This window comes from Botrytis porri (genome assembly GCF_014898465.1).
Source record: "Botrytis porri strain MUCL 3234 chromosome Unknown BPOR_015, whole genome shotgun sequence".
Lineage (NCBI taxonomy): Eukaryota > Fungi > Ascomycota > Leotiomycetes > Helotiales > Sclerotiniaceae > Botrytis > Botrytis porri.
The window spans coordinates 1,265,922-1,288,838 of record NW_024066089.1 but is presented as its reverse complement, the minus strand read 5'-3'; the positions used below and the strand labels follow the sequence as shown (position 1 = coordinate 1,288,838).

The 22,917-nt window shown below is 32.9% G+C and overlaps 3 protein-coding genes across 3 annotated transcripts; 1 reads left to right on the top strand and 2 right to left on the bottom strand.

Annotated features, from left to right (window-relative positions):
* EAF01_010157 (uncharacterized protein) lies at positions 1-941 on the bottom strand (the record flags this gene model as incomplete). The annotated part of the gene is made up of 4 exons (XM_038918414.1): positions 1-514; positions 559-575; positions 696-839; positions 894-941. The coding sequence occupies 4 exons, from the start codon at positions 939-941 to the stop codon at positions 1-3; spliced, it is 723 nt and encodes a 240-aa protein (XP_038766384.1).
* An 862-nt stretch (positions 942-1,803) lies between these two features.
* On the bottom strand, positions 1,804-4,209 carry EAF01_010156 (uncharacterized protein; the record flags this gene model as incomplete). Its single annotated transcript, XM_038918413.1, has 1 exon — positions 1,804-4,209. One exon carries the CDS (start codon positions 4,207-4,209, stop codon positions 1,804-1,806), a length of 2,406 nt encoding a protein of 801 aa, XP_038766383.1.
* A 4,861-nt stretch (positions 4,210-9,070) lies between these two features.
* Positions 9,071-11,029, top strand: EAF01_010155 (uncharacterized protein; the record flags this gene model as incomplete). The annotated part of the gene is made up of 3 exons (XM_038918412.1): positions 9,071-9,094; positions 9,596-10,256; positions 10,317-11,029. The coding sequence occupies 3 exons, from the start codon at positions 9,071-9,073 to the stop codon at positions 11,027-11,029; spliced, it is 1,398 nt and encodes a 465-aa protein (XP_038766382.1).
* Between the last annotated feature and the right edge of the window lie 11,888 nt (positions 11,030-22,917).

The window sequence follows — 22,917 nt, the reverse complement described above, 5'->3', positions numbered from 1 at the left end:
TCAAGCTCTGAAATGATGCGTCAATCCAACCTGTGTGATTTTCTCCTGTTCCTCCCTCGATAACTTCGGTTGCACAGCTACAGCACAATCCTCCAGTCGACCAAACTTTGTCGTCGTTGTCGTCACCACAACGTTCTGAGCAATCTGCCAGCTAATCAGTACAGCGTTCCCAGGAACCTGATGTCGGGCTGCAATCTCTGCAATTATGTCGTCGAGAGGCCCGGGCCGTGCCTTGGTGATTGGTGTCAACCCGTTGAAACCCGTCACCTCGACCCCATACGCCCGTCTCCAGGGGAGGTACTCGTGGGCGCACTGTAGGTAAGAATGGAATTCTAATTGATTGAGGACAGGCATGATGGTGGCGACTTTTAGTATCTCTTCGATGTGCGGACGCTGGTGATTTGATACTCTAAAATATTTGCCCCTTCCAGAGGCTTTTACCTGCTCCACCGAGAGCGAGATTTGTTGAAGACTGGAAGGCTTTTTTGCGAGATAGGGTGAATGGAGCAAGTATCTACAGAGTTAGTGATTATATACACAGTGGAACGTTTGACTCACAAGTCCACATAGTCCAGCTAAAGCTTAGTTAAACTACTTTGAATCGATATAGGTAGGTCGTAGAGACCCTCGAAGACTTTCGTGGTTATGAAAATTTCCTCACGCGGTATGCCGCATTTTTTGATAGCAACACCAACCTCTTTCTCCGTGCCGTAAGCATTAGAAACGTCGATATGACGAAAATGCCGCTCAATAGTTGCCTTCAAGATGTCGAAAAGATCTCGGGTCAAAGGGTTTTCAGGGTCCTCTTTGTACCGCGCAGTACCTATACCAAAGCCCATCTTTGATATTGTCAGTATTCTATTATATGCAGAGGAGGGTATAGAATTGCTCACCAACGGAATGGAGTTGCCATCCTTGAGTGGGAGAAAGGGGAATTCCATCTTTGAACAATTCGATACTTTCAATTGTCAACTGTCTAGAAACCTTAAATTAGGAGAGAATTCTCGAAATGATAGCAGAGCTGATATTAGAGTTGCGAGGGTTATGAAGGGCAAGAGCTTCGTGAAGAAATGGTGCGGCTAAATAACCATCTCCAAATCTACCATAAATCACCATTCCACAATTTAGGTAAATATCATCACATCTTCCCCATCCACTTTTACTCGCTCTTCCATTTCTACCTCTCTTTCCGGGCTGCGCTTCCAATAGTTCGAGTTAGATGCATGGGATTGTATCATTATTTTCGTATACATTGAGAAAGAACTCGGTTTATGTGCAGCCCCGTTCTATAGAGTCAAAATCAATCAAGCTTTCCCTATCATTCCACATCACTCCAACCTAACCAATCACCCGTTTATCCCAACATTACTTAAAGCCTTGGCCAGAAAATTTCCTTCTAAATGAAAATACTCCGATTTATTGGCTCTGATTTGTGAAGAGTGCACATACGGAGTACCCATGTTGCATGAGAAGCGGGAGCGCTTGGGACACGAGGACAGGAGACGATAGTGTATGCGGAAATCGTGGGTAAGATAATGAAGTCAGTTGGATATATCCATCTGCCCTTTGAGATTTGATAACAGACATGGCTTACAATTTATGGAATTGCCATCAAAATTACCCGTGTTACAACCACAATGAAAGAATGTTTGAACTATTCCATAGTTCCCACCCCCTCCCCACCCTCAAATCAATCGGAACTTCAAATATTAAGAATCCGAATAGATCATCAAGCATCTCCACGAAATTGACAGCCGAATTTCCTTCATTTCAACAACAGCTAACAAAAGTGTTGTTCCTTTTCTATCCCTCATCCATATCAATTGCACCCCACTCAAGCAAAAGCGCCACAAGCTCTCGTTGAGAGGCCTCATTTTCCCAATCTGATGCCTTCAAATTCTGCAACGGTGTTCTTCCCTCCTCATCTCTTGTTTCGAGCTCAGCACCATTTTCAAGCAAGAGCGTAACGACCCCTTTTTGATGCATTTCGGTTCCTGGGCCATAGCCCCAGATGATTGCATTCTGCAGTGGTGTTTTTCCCTCCTGATCTCTTGTTTCGAGCTCTGCACCATTTTCAAGCAAAAGCTGAGCAATATCTAAAATTCCGTACGAAGCAGCGAATGACAATGTTGTTCTACCAAAATCATCTTTCACTTCAAGATCCGCGCCCCTTTGAATTAATAATTCAACAATGCCGTAGCGTTCCCAGTCAGTAGCCATTACTAATGGTGTTACATTGTCCTTCAATGTTCTTTCGAAATCAGCACCTTTTTGACGCAGAAGCTCTACAATTTTCTTGTTCCTATTTTGGACTGCTATCATTAATGGTGTTTGATGGAGTGAATCTTCACTGTGAATCTCAGCACCGCTTTCGAGTAATAGCTTAATAGTTTCATAGTGACCATGCACGACAGCTAAAATCAGCGGTGTTTGGTCCATTCCATTTTTACTTTCAAGCGCAAACCCTCTCTTAATGAATTCCCTGGTAAGTTTGACGTTTCCAAGCTTAGCGGCCAACTGTAGACGTATTCCGAGCTCTGAATTGTCTGTGCCAATACCGTGATCAATCAAGAACTCAACCATCTTGTCGATTCCACATTCAATGTCTGACGATGGGCCCTCATCTCTGAGAGGGGCACCATGGTCAAATAACAGTTTGGAGATACCGTAATTCCCTTTTTCAATTGCAAATGGTAATGGAAGTGGATTTTTGGGAGCTGAAATTGGAGATATGGACTGGCCAGGTCTATCGCTCTCTTGTGATAATAGATCGGAGCTACTCATGTTCTGTGCTTTGTATTTAGCACCTCTCCGAAGGAGCAAGTCAACAATATTGATTTTGTCCTTTTCAATAGCTAGTAACAGTGGTGTTAAACCATTCAAACATGTTGCTTCAATGTCTACGCCCGAATTAAGGACTAACTCAACAATTTTAGCGTTTCCTGTTTGAATAGCTAGTGACAATGGTGTTTGCCTATCTGAATCTCTTTTCTCAAAACTACACAGAGATGCGTCAAGCAACATCTTTAAAATGATGAGCTGCTCTCTGTGAACGGTCCAATGCACCGGAGTTCGATCATGAAAGCCTCTGGAGCTAATTTGACACACATCTGTTTCAATCAATAACTTGAGGAATCTTCCTTCTGCTCCTTGAAACGCATCCATCAAAATAGCACCTTCTAAATCTTCCACAGCATCTAAAAATTTCGTCAAATTCCAGTCAAGAAACTGATAGAGTGACGCATCATCTATCAATTGAGGATACCTCTCAGACAATATGAACGAGACAGCTTCACGAATGACCTGTTGTGATGACTTGTCGCACTTTGGGTCTAAGATTTTACTCCTATGTGCGTCTGAAGATATACCCAGTAATGCATATATCTTATCTCGATCGTCAGTCGCCTCGCTTTCGCGGAACTTTACTAGTAATGTGTGAAGCTTTTGACCATGTGCCCACCAAGACTCTTTCCGCGAGATTCCAGGCATTATATCCAGAACTGATTGACAATGTACAGCGGGGTTTAAAGCAATCAGAGCCGGAAACTGGGAGAAGGTCGTAGCGCTGATAGATCTATTACCACAATGCACTGTCGTTGCTCGCCGAGCATTGGCAACTTCTTGTAAGATCCAGATTCTTCGAAACCATGGTCGTTCCAATATCAATCTCATTTGATCGCGCAAATTCATCAAGTGTTCATTGTTTTCATCGACCCAGCCACTGGCCTTGTCTTTCCACTCTGCTGAATGCCAACCTAAACTTGCCTTTCGCAGCCGCTTCATGGCATCCATCACCAGGTCAGTTCCTTCAGTCCCTCGACCTAACCAAACCACGACCTTTTCAGCCTTCTTGTATATATCGCCCATCTGTCTGATTTGATGAAGTTTCTCGTGGACATTCTCCTGATTGATACACAAAGCATCAATCCAAAAAATTTGATCCTCTTCCTCAGATCTTAGATGCTGAAGCGCCATATGTAAGTTGAGAGTCACTCTGATTCTGGCGCTGTCAATTATAACCTCTTCCACTTTGTCAACATCACCCCAGGTATAGGACAATGCAAAATATGGCATGAAACTATCAGGATCGTCGAACCATGCACTGATAAAATGGCCTTGAATTTTATCGGACCAGTCCCCTTTGTGGAGTTGAAGAAGTCGAATAGAAGTTCGACCAAGATCAATCGGTTGGTACTGGTATGGATCCATTTGGGAACTATTGTGCAATTCAATGTTCATGGAAAGCTCAAGATATGAAACTTTGAATTTCCTCCTGATATTGTAAATGGTGATATGGTCTATCGAGATTGGTAGATTTCAAGTCCTGATCGCCCTGGATTCCGAGGATGAAGCTGGTGGGTGAGGTTTTCGATATGAGAATGTGATGCACCGTTTAGCAAATCTTATCAAGCATGATTGAGAACTTATTGATCACAGCAAGTCTGTCAAACCGGCATGGCTTTGAGGCTGTGTCAATCAACATCCATTCGTACCTCCGCCACGCTGAGGTACCTGTGAAAGGGCTGACAACAAGAGGGGTGGGGGTGTGTCATTGTTGGTGGCAGAATGAAGGCGGTGGACCAAAGCCGTAAGAATCAATGAACATTTGGCAGACATCACTGCAAATAAGATTCGCCGGTCTTTGTCGAACACGATTTACCTAGGATGTGCGGTGCCCAGAATCTTCAGCTGCACATTTTCCGGCATATATATACAAGGACAAGGTGAGGAATTGTATCGCTGGACCATTCTTTGGCAGTAGGAGCTGCTCACAAGCAACCGTTACTGCGACGGCCAGACAACATGCTGGGCATGCTGAGAAACGTCTCGAGTGTCCATCTTGTCTGGTGGATATAAAGATGTTATATAGAGGGTTGAAGAAAGTATAACATTGTGAATGCAATTGAAAGTTTGGAAAAAATCGTAATGTAGTATTTGAGAGTTGAGGTAAGGTTGCCAATTTGAATAAGTGCACGAACTTCAATGAATCCACCCTCCGTCCAGCAAGGACGGGGAAAATGGGGACATCAAAATACACACGTGCCTGAGTAGTCTTTTTAATAATCAATAACTTATCAAATCGAAGAATTAGCGTTCCAAATTCAAGCTTATATCAAGTTATTCAATAGCTCTGGAATTACCCACACCGATTATTTATTGCTAAGAAAGTATGGTTCATGTGATGCTAAAACCTGGGCGAGTGGCTAGCCTGATCAATCTTTAACCTCTGAATATCCTCATTTTCTGGCCTAACATGCTTTAAACACAATGGTCATACATTCCTTTCAATGTCAGTTTGATGATATGATATTTGGATACTAGTGTCTTGAATGTATGAGTCTGCTTGAGTGGTTAGGACATACCTGATTTTCTGTCTAGATGAAGCCATCAAGTTATCCATCGACGAAAAAGCAAGAGTTCAAGATTGCGAGCAGTTCGTCATTTGGAAAATCTAAAGCTGGTCGATGGTATATATTCCGGTAATGCAACAATACCAATACCAATGTAAACGGACTGATCTTCATGTTGATATTAAACTTTGACACCATGCACGCTACTTGAGTTCGAGTAGCTTTCACCTGTATTGAATCTATCAAGCGGGAACTCCCCTGCGTCTTTACTCATCATTTCTCTCCCAAACATGTGGAAATTATGAACAGATAGTAACAGTACTGTACATCACGAATCAGCGCCCATACAGAAAATATGCAATCTCATGAATTCGGGAAAAATCCAACCAAACACCAAATCACCACTCGAGGAAGAAGGTATTCCAAGTGCAGCAACAGCACTACTCATCCAGCGAATATCTTTTTTATAAAGTTTTCCCACAAAGATCCTCAAACCTGAACATTGTGGTACTACCACATCATTCTTAGACGCTTGAAAAAGATTCCAACGAAGAATTGGATAGGATCGGATATATATATATACATATATATACCATCCAATCATCCACCACACTAGTGATCACTGAACGTCAAAATACACTTCCTCAGCTAACCTTCTAATAAAGTTCAAACCTATTATAGTAAGTAATAAACTTTCCATCATCCCATTCCTGTTCCCTTCCCATCCTCAATATATACCTATCCCCCACGACCCCATACCAATGACTCATATCCCAAATCCTGACTCCAAACGAAGAACCCCGCATTCAGCCCTACCCAACTATCCAACAATAAGGTATCGAACCCTTGAAAACATCAAACTGTAATAAACATAAAGTATAAATCCAGATCTCTCAAAGCTTCTCAAAAAAGAAAGCCGACAGAAGAGAAAAATCTATTCGCAGTGATCTTCATTGTAATCGTACACACCCACCTATCTATCCATATACCCAGAATGCACACGTGACTCTCACGTGCCACATCTTCGCAATCTCACCTTCGCAATAAAGAAACGACCACCAAAACCACAAGCGGCAACAATACGAAACGGAAAACGAAGAGCGAAAACCAATTGAGCCTCAAGATCGCTCATTTGCTTTCCGAGAAAGTACGAATACATACTATACTGTACATATATTCGTACATACATGTGCAGATAAGCAATCCAATCCAATCCAATACCACACAATATAGTAGACAACGACGTCAATGCATAGACGCATAGTTTCGTAAGCAAATGCAGACACATCCAGGCGACAGCTTTTCGAATTCTCCAATTCACCAATCGAATGAATGAGAATTAATTTCTTATTTCTTACATACCCTTCTCTGTGCTCCATACATTAAACTTTTTGCTTAGAAATCGAGAGAGAGGAGGGGGGTTGACGTTTCAAAGTTTGATGGTTTGGGTGGTAGGTACCTATGCAGAAGTGATTGTGATTGTGAGTCATCCAGCGTAACCTACATGGTTTTTCCTTGGTAGGGGGGAGAGCGAGGGAATGGACGGCGCGGGGGTAAATGAATGGATGATGATGATGATGAATACTAGTAATGGACGACCTACCTACTATGAGCGTACAGAATCAAAACTATACACATACAACCTATCATACGTACACATGATACACACTCTGTATTATACAACTTCGTAGTCTTACAAGATAATGTGTTCAAACTTCCAAGAGGGGGGCTTAGTTCACAAGGGGTTACATACGAAGTATAATTACCTCGAAACCATTTCTTGGTATGCATGTTATTGGATCAGAAGAGGAGTAAGTGTGATAGTGACGACGAATGAGAAGAGAGATGTACGCATACCTTAGTTTCTGCCTACGAAGTACAGTACTTTGTGTATATCTACCTGCGGAGGTATGTAGGTAAACGGGTAAGATTTTATGTGAGATATGGGGATACCGGTAGGTCACTGGATACGTATGTATACGAATGAAACAACACCATCCGCCATCCAAATTCGCAGAAATAGATGCAGAGTAAAGTAAAGGGCGTACCCACCACCCACCACACTCCTCTGACATACATCCTCCGTACAAATCACGATGGAAATGGAAAGTGGGGGGGGGGGGGGGTAAGGTCAGATCAGATTGAGGATTTTTTTAAATTTTGCACAAGGCCTCCGGTCCGTCTAGTGAAGACTAAAGTCTAGGTACTTGTAGAAAGAGAGAAATTCTCCATTTATTTAGTTGCGGCGTTCTTCGGTCGGTCAGCGAGATGGTTTGGGTTAATGAAAGGTCTACTGCGTGTGGATGATCGACGCGGTGGGCGTGCTGTTTTAGGAGTGGTTGTGTTGTGAGGAGGGAGGGTTGAGGATACTAAATGTACGAAGTAGTTTGACATCAAAATTTACGAGGAGGAAAATAAATGCAAGACGGATTTAAAGGGTCGGAGTAAGGAAATAGGGAGAATGGTGGAAGTATCGGGAAGATGATTTTGGAAAGGGCATGGGAGATGGAAAGAAGAAATTAGGGTAATTAGTCTTCATATAGTAGTTTATCATTTTATATATGTATGTATGTATGTGTGTATGTGTGTATATATATATGTGTGTATGTAGCGGTATGTAGGAAAATGGCATCTGACTACGACTCTGTAGGTATATCTGACTTGATATTGTTGATATTGGTTGGTTCCAGTGACCTTATTCTTCACCCTCCTTGAGAGATCTGATCTTCGCTAGATCTTCCCATCGACTCTAGAAATCATTCTTGGGAACGAATCGAATATCAGATGGTTCCCATCGATGTACAAGTTCTAGACAGAGAGAATTAATCATACACTCGAAGCGATTACATTACAAACCTGTCAATATTAATTCCTCAAATCGATTAATAAAAGTTACAGAGTAAAAGTCAACTTATATTTGAGCAAAGTTTAAAGTCCAAGGTTGAAGAAATGTTTCGTTCTCTACCCTATCAAAAGTCTGTCCCAACTCCATTGTACGCGAGTTCGACAAGGTAATGGCGGCATGAGATGTCATCTTAAAATGGAGTAAGGCTTTCTCACAGGGCGTAACCTTGGTGTGAGGGTGTAGAACAAGGATTAATAGGCCACCAAGAATGGGTCAATATGAAGAGAAAATAAGAACATGGAACATATCTAGTGCGAGCAGAGTGAAGGGAGAAGAGAGAGAGAGAGAGAGAGAGAGAAAATTAGGGCTGGGAGACCTTATCTTGAGTGGATATTGAAAGTAATGATGTTTGTGTAAAGTGAAATAAAGTGAGGGGAAAGAAGGAAAGAAGGAAAGAAGGAAAGAAGGAAAGAAAGAAAGAAAGAAAGAAAGAGGCAAAGAAGGAAACAAAAGATCAATTAAACTATCTCTCCTCCGACTTCACTTTATCAAAGGTAAGGTATACAAGGGATACAACAACAGCCACCACCACCACCACCACATCTTTTTCACTCCTTACTCTCACTCTCACTCTCACTCTCACTCTCACTCTCATTCTTTTCAATCCCTCATTCCCAACTGTGAACCTATGATATTGATACTCAAGACGGACGGCTGATATAATACGGATAGCATTACAGACCAACGTAACCAGAACGGTGACTGTGACTCATACTTCCCAAGATTTAACTAGGTAAAGCATCTAAGATTCTAACAAAACGCCCAAGTAATAACTCAAGAAGGAAAAGGGTCCAATTAAATTCATCGACTGCGCATGTCATGGATTTTTCCCATGAAAGTTATTAAAAATCGAATTGGATTTATTCCCAGTTGAGTAACAAATAAACTTTCTCGGTAGGAACCATTTGCTTACTAGTAAACTCCCACACTTTCACACAAGTCGCATAAGAATATCCTTTTCCCCACGCCTACCACATCTTTTTTTTTTTAACTCTTTCTTCTCTCATCATTTTATCTCTCAACCACACAATACAACACCAACACCAACAACAACAACAACACCAACACACAACACCAACACCAACACCAACCAACACCAACACCAACACCAACACCAACACCAACACCAACACCAACACCAACACCAACACCAACACCAACACCAACACCAACACCAACACCAACACCAACACCAACACCAACACCAACACCAACACCAACACCAACAACAACACATTCCTACCATTGCAACCAAACCACCGCAAAAATACCTGATTACAATCATACTTTACATGAGAGAACACGTTATCCAACATGTTCTAAATCATTGATCCTCCAGATCATACCTCAGTTGACTCCATCAGTCAATATTACCTCCTCACTCAATCAACCCATTTCCAACCCACTCAACTCCCCTTCAACTCCAAATTTTCCCTTCCAGGAAAATCTGACTTCTAGCAACGCTTTCAGCAGCTTTAGTCCTTCCACCGCAACAATACTCCCACAAGAGTTCAACTCTTTCACCACGGATTCTCAATCACCATGGCTTCCCAACTCCAATTCATCGAGCCTGCCGGCATCAACACATCAATCATCCAACAATCAGTACCTGAACAATCCAGTTCAGCCAGATCAACCTCCACAGGACTTTGTTCTTTACGAGAGCAGAACACTGAACGTTCATCGTACCCCTAGTCTGTCCACTACATCTGCCTCAACAGCTCAAAGTCGTCGTCACTCATCTCATCTCGCATCTGCTTCCCCATTGCCTCAGAATCAGAGAGTTGCAGCGATCATACAATCTACTGGACATTCTTCTAACTCGGCTTTCACAAATCGGTTCACCTCTCCTGCGCAGCTTGTTCAGCATCAGCATTTTTACGCTTCTGCTCCTGTTTCTCCCGCAACTTCGCACCAACCTCAGCGATCTCGCCCCCAAGTACCCTTGTTTTCACAATCAACTGGGAGCATACCGCGAACTCCAAACATGGCTTTTCAAGGTAATTCAATTAACGATCATTCACATTTACGTTTGCGCAATGACTCACATTCACATTCAGACATGGATCTTTTTGGTGATGAATTCACTCCTTTCGAGGGTGGATCCTCGACACAAAACTCATACTCTTCGGCCTTTTCTTCTCCCGCCATTCCAACCATGCATGATCCAATCAACAACCTGTCGTCCTCAAGCTCTACCACCAATATGAGTTTCGTTTCACCTCGAGATCTTTCTCTGCGCGATTCTTTCGCCACTGCCTCTGCTCCCAACTCAGCGGCGTTTACAAACTTAACAACTCCGTCAACGTACAACGAGTCCCCTGCTTTCGAATACCAAGATTCGCCTTTTATCGGTCAAGATGGACTCAACGATAATGCCACCGTTCAAACTGGTGATGCTTGGTTCTCTCTCTTCCCAGATGCAGAAAACTTTGAGCAAGCAAATGCCAACAACTCTCCTTTACTAGTCGAAGAAGAACAACTCGAAGTCGCTCAACAACTTAATGCGAAAAAGGATAACCGTCGCAAATCTGGTTCTGCAACATCTCCCATGTCAGCTACTTCTGGTATTCGAAAACCATCAAAGGCTTTACCACCTATTATCGTTGAAGATTCTAACGATACCGTCGCAATGAAACGTGCTCGCAACACTCTTGCTGCTCGGAAATCTCGTCAGAGAAAAATGCAAAGAATGGAAGAACTTGAAGATGAAATCACAAGGTTAACTGCCGAAGTGGCTCACTGGAAAGAAAAGGCTCTGCGAAGAACTTGAATGGATAATAAAGACTGTCTCTTCTCAGTCGCCGGCACAATCATGGATTGGAGGAAGGGATTTTGGGTACCCTTTACTTCAAGGAAATTATAGTAGCAGCTATCGCATAGGGGCAATAGTCATGACGCTATAATTGTGGATTTCCTTGGTTCGAAAAGTATTGTTATATTCTCTTTTTTTTTTTTTTTCATACTATGATATTTGGAGTGGTTTGGTAGGGAAATGTGGGATGGTTTAACTTCTTTCGTGTTGCTTTTTATCATAAAGGCTTCTAGGGATATGTATGGGGATATCATTGAATGAGTGGCTATATTGCCGTGGGGTTACAGATACATTTTTATCGTTCTTCTCATATTCTTTTTTTTCCCTTGGCTGGATTGGCTTGTTAATGGGGACGTTGTTTTTTGGCGAGTCTCCCGTTTGAATCCTAATTGATTCAAATTGTGTGTGTGACCCAAACGTTGTGTTGTTGGTTAGTTTTATTATCGATGAAGAAGAATCTACTTGTTTCGACATCAAATTTATTTGCTTGATTGATTATGTGATGTGTATGTGTGAGTGATGTAGTGATGTGATATATCTGTGATATATATGTTGTCCTATCTATCTAAGTATCTATCTATTTGCTTGATACCTTGGTACTTTGTGATACCTTATTCGCTGTCTATCTGTCTGTCTGTCTATTTGTCTATCTGTTTATCTGTTTATCTATGTATATATCTATTTATTTATCTATTTATTTATCTATTTATCTATCTATCTATCTATCTATCTAATTCTCTCTCCCTTCCCTTCTCTTACTTACATCATATATACATTACTTACACATACACAAGGAGAAACGCAAAGTGTCGTTTCGTTTGCTAGGTAGGTAGGTATTTCGTATTCAATACTTCATATTCTAATGATTTATTTATTTATTCATTTAGCTTGATTTACTTATTTCTTTATTCATTTATTCATTCATTTATTTATTCAGTAGGAAAAATAATTTTGAGGATGGTATTGGGAATGTGTTATAATGAATTGGATTGGATTGGATTGGATTGGATTATATTATATTATTATAAAAGAGTAGAAGGTAATAGGATCATAAAATAATCCTTTATAAATATTATAGAAATGTCACTATATCATAGCACCTTTAAAAAAAGAAAGGGAAATGAGGTTCTCAAAAGCACTCACGTATATATAAGGAGTAGAATTTAATGAGTTAAAACTAATTATCTTTTCTAAACTATGTAAAGAAGTCCTATAAATACTAGCTACAATAGGAATCACGTGATATACTCATTTTTCGCTCACATGATATTGTATTGTATTATATTATATTATTATACATATATAGAAGGATTAATCTTATTTATATAAAATATTATAATATTATCTCTTTCGAAGTATAAGAAGAGATCTTATTCTTTAAAAAGTATTTTTCAAAGAAGGTAAATGTAAGTCCTACTTTTCACTTGAAAATTCTTAGTATACTTTTTTGAATAAGTTTTTCTTAGTTAGTATGTTTAATATTTAAAGATATTTACTCTTTTACTTTTTAAAAGAGACTTATATTATATATTAGTATATTATATCTATAAGATGTTAAGATATTTAATTGAGAATTATTATTATGAGAATTATTATTATGAGAATTATTATTATGAGAATGAATTACTTTAATGAGGTTTAAAGTAAATAGATAACTAACAATTAGGAATTAGATTAAGATTATTTATTTATTTATTTGTATTTATCTATTTAAGTTTATATTTTGTTTTTGTTTTTATTTCTATTATATCATTCATTTATTCAGAATATTCAAGATATTCGACTAACTATACTATTTATCTATAATGATTATAATTAAAAGATTAATTCGTAAGAAAGAATAGATGTGTCACGGGACCACCTCTGAGAGCATTCAGAAGCTTTACCGCTGAGCTTAAGAGTTCAAAAGACTAGGAGATAGAACTGAAAGTTCTATCTTGCTCTTACATATATTGTAGGACAGGACAGGAAGGACTAATGTCACCTCGTGACAAGATGAATAGATGAATGAGTTACTATGTATAAATAAATGAATGAATATGTATATATATATGTATATATATATGTATATATAATGTAGTTCATATACAAATAGATTATAACCGATATCTCTATATCTCATACAACTCTATATCTTATATATCTCTATTTCTTTTCAAAATAATATATTATGTTTAATTAATAATTAATTAATCATTATATTTTATTAAAACTTTTTACTAAATATAATTATATTATTTTTATTCAAAACAAACATTGAAATATTAGAAATATTTAAAAAGTGTAATATAATTTCAATATAAAAATATTGATATTAAAATATTATATATTAATTTATTTAATAATATAAATAAAAAGAATTATTCTATTTTTAAATAATTCAAAATTTTGATTTATTCTTATATAGAGAAAAATAAAAAAAAGTAAGCTTTTATATCAAAGATTTCAAAATATCTTAAATTATTATAATAAAATTTATAAATTATCTTTCTTTAAATTAAAATCAATTATAAATTAAGTATTTTATAATATTTAAATAGAAAGCTAGTTTTATAATAATATTTATATATTAATTCGAATTAAAAAAATATAAAAAGATATATTTTATAAATTATATATATAACAAACTCAACAAATGTTTAAAGATTAACCTTAGAATTAAAAGCTATAGAACTAAAGAGAGTATATTATAAAACTATATATACAATTGGTTTGAAATTTAGTATTATATTAGTTTAATTGAATATAATTATATATATATTATAATATTATTCCTCTTTTTTGAAGGATTCATTTCAAATTTGTTTTAAATAAATGATTTAAATATAAAACATAATCAATAAAACTCATTTTCATTATTATTATTATTATTTTCTTTATTGATTTTTTATAAAATACCTTGAAAGGCTAAATATATTATTATTAAATGAAAAGTGTTAGTAGAAACTTATATCTCTTTCAAACGATCTTCAAAATATCGGCTGTTGATCATCTTACCTAGGTCCTTATTATTATTGTTGTTGTAGAAGTCAGCAGGAGTGAGTGTAACAATTAGGACAGGTTCTTTTCGATCTCAAGCGCTTTAATGTAGATTAAATAAGCAGGATTATATTTAATGGAAAGCATTTCTATATTGGATATATTTATTTTCCTTATATAATTGAGTTCTTTTAATAGAGGAAAACTCGGGCGCTTTAATATAGAATGGGATTGAAATACAATCAGCTTTGTTCAAAGGGGTATTAAAGATATCAAGGATATTAAGATTATTAACATTTATTAGATTATGGTTTCAAGAGTAGAATGAATTCTGTAATAAATATGGAGCTTTAGGTTTATTAAAATAGAATAATATAAGGAATTCATTTGCTATATATATAATTAATTGTTATATAATCTAAATAAAGTTGGAATATGAGTAGGGTAATAAAAGCTATTAAGAAAAACGATTTTTAAGAGTAGTATTGAGTTTATTACAAAAGGTTGAGATTTTATTTAAATTAAATTAGTTTTAATCTTTTACTTTATAAAAAGTCCTTTCAAATTTCGTAATATAAATATATAAAGAATCGATTCCTTACTTAAGATTGAATAACTTATTTTCAGTTTTCTATATTTTATTTAGATTATTATAAATATGTATAAGTTGATTTAGAATTGTTATATAATCTAAAGAAATGTTTTGGTTGAAAAAAAAAAAAACTGAAATAATATTATAATTTATATATAAGATTCGAAATTGAGATAAATATAATAAAATTGAGTAATAGAATTGTCAATTATAATATTATTTACTTATAGTTTTATTCAAATCAAAAGTAATTATATATTAAATTTCTGAAAACTATTATTAAACTTTTCAAAAAAAAAAAAGGGTTTCAATTGAGAAAGTGTTTAAGTGATAGAAGTATACTCGAGGATTAAAGAGTATAAAAACGAAATTTCATTTTACTAACAAATCATTTTGCTATAAAGTTCTATAATTATAAGGTTTATTAAATCATAATTTATAACTAAGAAATTAAGGGTAAGAAAAGAAATAACACCTTTGAATAGTATTAAGAAGATTTGTATATAGACAAAAGAACAAAAGTGATATACTTAAATAAAAGTAAATAGAGTATATGTAAAGACTTTATTTATGAGTATATATTAATATTATTCTATTTCTTATCTGAAAAAGCTTTTAATAATGTGATAAACCTAATAAACATTTAAAAATTAATTTTAGAATTAAAAAGAGTATACTACAAAGCTATATATGCGATCGGCTTGGAGCTTAATGTCGTACTAGCCCGATCGAACACGATCACGTGTATACCATAACAATATAATATAGTTTATTAGTACATACATTATATCAATATATACATCACTTTTACCTCGATTTACACTCTTCAATTTCAACATACAATTTATCAATCATTTATTATACAATCGAATAATCAAAAAGGGAAAATACTCTTAACTATTAAAACTATTAAAACTATTAAAAAAAATAAAAAACTTTCGATTTGAAAAACTATTAAGCTATATAATATCATATATATAATATTTATTCAAAAAATAAATGAAACAACTTCTACAACTGAATTTCAATCATAAAATCTAAAACTTATTAAAATTAAAAAATAAATGATTATTTTATATATTCTTAATATAAATTCGAAAGGTTTTCCTTTTAAATTTAAAGAAATAAAGATATAATAAATCATATTCTCAAATTAAAAGAAAGAAAAGCTATTAAAAAGCTTTAAACACATTGATTCATAAAACAACATAAAGAATTAAAAACACATTTTAATTATATTTATAACTTTTAAAAAACTCTTTACAAGTACCCTAAGCTTTTTAAAGAGTGGTTTCAATTAATTATAAATATATAAACGAAATACAACATTTTGAATAGAGATTTTTATAATTTCAATAAAATAAACTTTATAATAAGAATTATGTATACAATAATAATTGTTATTAATACTGAAAAATATAATAAAAGTAAATTAATACAACTAGACAATCGAGAATAGACTATAGCAATAATATACGAAAATAAAGAGAATGAAATTATTCTTTCATTTCTAGTAATTTAAGAATAGGTTTATTTTTCTAATTAATATACTAAAATCAATCTTCCTATAAATTAAGCTATTAAACCTACATCTAATAGATAGACAAACAATAAAATGGGTTTAGAATGATTGAAATACTTCAACAAGTATATTAAGAATCAAAGAAAAAGTAAATATTGAATATTAATACTGAATAAGTATAAAAGTTATGAATTAATAGCTTTTTAAATATACTATAAAAAGAATAATATTATATATTTATATTTACTATTATATTTAAATCATTTAACTCAATCACTTAATATTAACTATTTTAACAATCTAAAACATTTATATAATAATCAAATTGATAGATTTATTAAAATATATATTAATTATATTTCAAAGATTAAATTCTTTATAGCTTTTAAAATTATATACAAGGAATTAATCAATTTTTAGAATATAAAATCAGAATTCTAAGGAATAGATTTAATCCTATTTAATTCTAAAATTGTATTCTCGAAATTAGATATTCGAATTCATATACCTACCCCCTTCTCTTTCAATCTAAATCAATAAATCTTTTAAACCCTTTACAACTCAACTAAAGCTTTTTCTTAATCAACATTAATTAAATCTCAAATAACTTATTATCAATCAAACTCATTTATATTTATATTTGAAATTATATTAATTTTAATTAAAAATATAAAGTCATTAGCTTATAAAAATATACTTTTAAATATAAAAATTTATATACTTCGAATAATAAATAAAGTATTAAATAAATATTAATATATAAAAAAAACCTAATTACATTAAGAAGAAGTGTTTATTAAATGAAAAGCTTTTGATATATTATCTTAATAAAAAATTAATATTTAAATTCAATATAACAAGTATTAAAAAGAAAATAAATTTAATGGAAAAGCATTTTCTATTTAATATTGTAGTAAATATAGAAAGACAAGTTATAATATAAAAACCTATTAAAATAATATAATAGATTTTAGATTATTAAATTCTAAATAATTTTAATTAATTGATTTAATTGTTGTTGAATAATATAGGTTTGAAAATGTAAATTAAGGTAAAAGTGATGTACACATTAATATAATATATGTATTGATAAATTATATTATATGAATTACGTTATATATATATATATATATGTCTTAACGATTAAGTTTAAGAAGAAGAAGAATAATGATATTAGTATTTTAATGATAGTAGAAGACTTAATTACTTTTAAACTTTAGGAATAAATCGAATATATAATATAATAGTTGAATTAAAGTTAAATCATAAGAAAGAGCTAAATCTAGCTAAATTTGCTCGCTCTTTCTAGCTTTTCTCTAAAGAATTTTCTAGGTTTATATAGTTTTTAATGAAATTCTAGTAGTTATCAAACTTATAAACAAAATCGATATAAATCGAATCATAGAAAAATATCTATTATAAAAAGAAAGTATAATCAATCAATTTGATTCGTTTCATTAACAATCTTTTATATAATTCCAGTACATTCTATTTCATTATAAATCAATTTAATAAGAGATATAATTGTCGGAACGTATGATCACGTGCTTAAGCGAATCATATGATTCTTTCCATTATATATATAATGAGAAGAATCATATCTTATTTTAGATCATCTTAATTTATATTATTCATCTTATATAGGTTATATAGTATTATATATAGTGATTTGAGTTGACGATTTCCCTTCTCTAAATGATTTTAATATTAATTAATGTTTATTTTTCTTGAAGGTATTTATAAATTAGATTATTTTTTAATGTTTTGTATAAAAGTATTTGTATGAAAATGAAAAGAATAATTTAAACTATTTGATGAGATATTCTTTAAGAAAACAAATAAGATTGTATTAGATTATATTTATAAATAATTTGTATAAAGGATTAGAATATTATATTCTTTATATTATCTTTTTTAATTAATATGTTAAAAAAGGATTTCTAATTATAATTGATTTCTTTAGGATTGAACGGATTGATTAATTTATAAACTAAACTATTACATTTATAGAATTCGATAAATCGATAATTCAATTTGCATCCATTATATCCTGTTTAGAGCTCAGTATGCTTTTCGAATTCGAAACTCTCCCCCCTTTGTATAAAAAGAACTGCTTCGCCGCCCCCCTCCCATTAGGAACCTTTTATTAGGCCCTCCTTCTCCACCCCATAATATAAAACACCCTTCTTTATATAATTATTAAATCAAAAAAAAAGTCTATTTATTATTTCTAATAAATCTAATCTATTCAAGTTAAAAAAGCAAAGGAAAAAGATTATAAAGTTGAAGAGCCTATTACAATACAAATAGCTATTTAATGAAATAACTTTAAAAATTCTATATAAATTCAACCTTTATTTATACTCTTAAAAGAATACATTAAAATTAAAATCTTACAAGCTTCAAACCACCATTCCCTCATCAAAAAGAATTTAATTACTTATATTTCAAGTTTTACAAAGGAATAAAAGAATAACCTACTTCTATTCATTCTCATACAATAATTGGACCCCCTCCACTCTCAATTCTTTCAAATTCAATTAAATACAAATACCTCATCTAATCGAATTAATTCAATATCCTCTCTTTCGATTGCTTTATTTTAGTGAATAAGGCCTTTTCTTATTTATATGCAACTTTCAATTTGATTCATTCTTTTCTCCTCCTCCTTTTTTAGTTTGATTATAGAATGGAGGAGAAGGAGAATCTTTAGTTTAGGTTAATTTTAGGATTTAAGAGATTTAACTAATACAATTCGCTTTTTATCTTATATATTCCAAATTTTCATTATAAATAGAAATTTTACCTGTATGTTACGGGAGCTGCCTCTAGGTCACGTGGAAGTGACTAGAAATCTCTTGAGGTGGTTTAGACTAGATTTTAAGTAGGAATTCAATAAGGTTGTAATTGATTATAATTCTTATAATTATAATAATAAAACTAATAATTGTTCTTGAGTATAAAGTTCTATATTATAATAAAACTTATTCTCTTATATAGACCTTTGTTTTCGTCTGAATAGTCTAAATAGATTATCTATTCTATTTATTTATAGATAGTCTAAATAGCTTGTCTATCCTGTTTATTTATTATATAACATTTGCTTTATAACCTATATAATACTACTGCTTATCTAATCTATGTTTATTAGATAATCTATAATCATTATCCTTCCTGTGCCTATTATAGAATAGATATTAATAAAAGATAAACATCTATCTTTTAATTATTATTTATTAATTTGGTTACCACTATCTTTAATTATTCTTTAATTCAATTATTTCTATAGTACTGTTTTTATAGGTTTTAATATTAAGGTCTTAGATTTATTTTATAATCCATATTGTAGTACAAATACCTCCATAATACTATTGTTACAACGGATTAGTAACAGGCTGTAGAATCACTGACTTATAGGCTATAATGGTATTATAGGCCTCAGTGATTCAGCTGCAGTATACCGGGGGACACTAGGCACCCAAGGAAAGCCTCAGGCATGTATATAGTATTAGTTATAGAATACACTGAATCATAGGACATGGTTCCTAGGACAGTAGGGTCCTAAGAAGAATAAGCAATACAGGACACAGTAAGCAAGAGAGGTCTTGCTAGGATTAGTAAGCTCCCAAGGGATTAGCCCTAGGACAGGAAATAAGACAGGACGACAAGACTCACGGGACTAGTATCACGTGATGGACCATCCCATCAGTCCCACCGATTATTATCAATGGGATCAGTGGGATCCCACTACGCCCACTACTCTCAGTGAGTGGGATCGATGGGATCGCAGAGTGCAAAGGTCTATATAAGGGAAAGGGTTTCCTTACATGTAGAGCTTCGTGCTCAAGAACAATCATTAGTTTCATTACTATAGTTACGAGAATTGCAACCAGTTACAACCTTATTGAATTCCTACTTGAAGTCTAGTCTAAACCACCTCGAGAGATCTCTAGACACTTCCACGTGACCCTAGAGGCAGCTCCCGTAACAACTATCCCCTTTTTAAACTAATACTTATCCTAAATGTCTATATAGCGGGGCCCTTTTCATTAATATTTTAATAATTGATTAACTACTTCTTTTTTCAATATGCCTATTGAGCATATTAAAAAACGAATAGAACAAATATCCCTTAGTTAATGAATTGAAAAATTAGAAATCGAAATGGTTATATATTCGCATTATAAAAAATCAAATAAGCATTGTATTGAAATGAAAATTGATCCTAATATTAATCATTGTACTAAGTGCTATAAATAGAGCAAAACTTGTGATATAAAAGAACGAAATCAAATACCCTCTATATTGAACTAGGAGTTCATTGATTATCAGCATTAGTACCTTCACAACAAAGAAGAGAAGACTATAGCTAAAATCCTTTGGTTATGTAAATAATAGTGATTCTTAAATAAATAGAAAAAGAAAATGATTACCATTAATCTTAGTTCTATGGATAAGCTTGATACTCTAGAAGAAAAGGAAAAATTAGAAAAGGAGTGTATGAACAAAGAAATGATAGATGCTACTGCATCCGTTTCTAATGGCTCCCCTTCCTTCGATTTCTTCGATTCTTTGTTGCCTTTGTTGTTTGATACTAAGTTTAAAGCTTTACTAGCAAATGTGGATACTTCAGATAGAATTTCTATAGTTTCTCAGAATAGCTAAGATCCTTTTTATATTCCCATATGTTTTCTAAATATAAATAATCCAACTATTTAATTAAATATTTAATTTTGCCTCTAACATATTTACAATTTAGTATTGTTTTAATATTATATATGGTATTAAGGTTGACTAATTCGATTTCTATAAATAACATATTCGGTGCTTCTGGTAATACTAATTCGAATAGGAATATATAGAATATCAAGTGAATATTTATTATATCTAATAATTTCAATTAATAATTAATCATTCCTATTACCTTATCAATCTTAAATGATTCTAGTTTTCTATAATTAAATTTATTACTTGATCTCTTAATCTCAATATTTCTTTATAGTAAATAAACTTTATTCTCCTTTTTAAATATAGATTTTATATTATATTTTGTATTATAATACATTATTGTTCTGAATAATATAAATCTTAAATCAAGAACAAACTGCTCTTACAAATCTTTCAATTGCTTGACTTATATTATTACTAATTTAGTATTATTTTTTTATAATATTAGAGTTTAATATGCTTAAGGATTAAATTCAAAATTAATTCGTATTAATATAATTTTTATGATTTCTATTTCCAATATATTGTATATAAATTATATTATAAATAATTGTTCTACTTAATTGTCTTATTGATAATTTATATAGCATTTAAAATATACTTTTATTATCTAATTAATTCTTTTTATTTGACCATCTATCTATAAATGGAAGGCTATTAATAGCTTTCTTTTAATATCTATAAGTGCTAATAAAATAGTCCAGAATTTTGAGGTAAAAAGCTTGTCTCTATTCGAGATTATCTCATCTAATATTTTATATATATTTATTATAACCCTAAAAAACATATATACTAATTACTTAATATCCCATATTTTCTTGAATAGTATTATATATATAAATTTCATTAGCCTATCTATTATATTAAATATTACATTATATTCAATACCTATAATAGAATCTTTTGAGAATAATAGTTTAATTATAAAGTTCTATATAATAGATTTTTATAATTGAGAAGGCATATCTGGGGTTTAAAACTAATCATATGGTATATATTATAACGATTTGTTTTGTATATAAATATTATAATTTCCAACAACTTTTTTAATTATTATTCTTATTTATAAAAAGTAATTAATTTCCCGTATTCTTATAAATATCCTTATAATTCCTTAATACTCATATACTGGCAATCTATATTATTCTATTACAAATTCCTTAATCATTTAATTTAGGATATATACTTTTCCATAAAAATATATAATCTTATTTTCTATTATGAATTCTGATTTTATTATCTTATATATACATATAACGTAGTTTATCATCGAGTGGCCCATTTTCATTTCAATTTACACTTTCAAATCCATATTATTTAACAATAATTGAATTAATTAATTGAAACTATTAAGAATCTAATAATCTAAAATCTACAAGTAACTAGATGTTGGTGATTTGCACCCTGTTTTCAGCATCTTGCTCCCGCTGTTTTACGCGGCCATTCCACTCGCTTGACCACTTATCCTCAGGCCATCATAAATTTAACAAGCTAAGGCTCTTGCTGCTTTACGGATGCTCCGCGATGACATACTTGTTCAATTCCCAAACTCCCAACTCCCAACTCTACACCAACCTGCTCACCTACTCTGCCTCTCCTTGGGCACGACCTTCCCCCCCGGAAAACTGAAGGCATCCCCAAAGATTGTTTGCAATCATATGTAAGTCATAGCCACATTGAATTTGTGGTCAAAAGGTATATAATCCAGCTATTCCCCTATGGTCATCTTCTACATTTCCCTATCTCACTCTTCAACTCTTCAAACTTCTCTCTTTTCTTTTACAAGCTTTTCCTCTACAAACTCCATTTTAGGATTGTTCAGTTCTTGCTTTTGTTTATCATTGAACATACATTATCAAAGCCCAAGAATCGTCGCTTTTAAATCATAAGAAATCAATCAAAAGCGACTTTTGAAGGCATCGATAACATCAGGTACAACTCCATTATATTATAAGTGCTACAAACTGCAACGGTCTTGTGTATTCTGTTATAGGTAAAAGACCCGCCTTATTCGCTAGCCTCCTT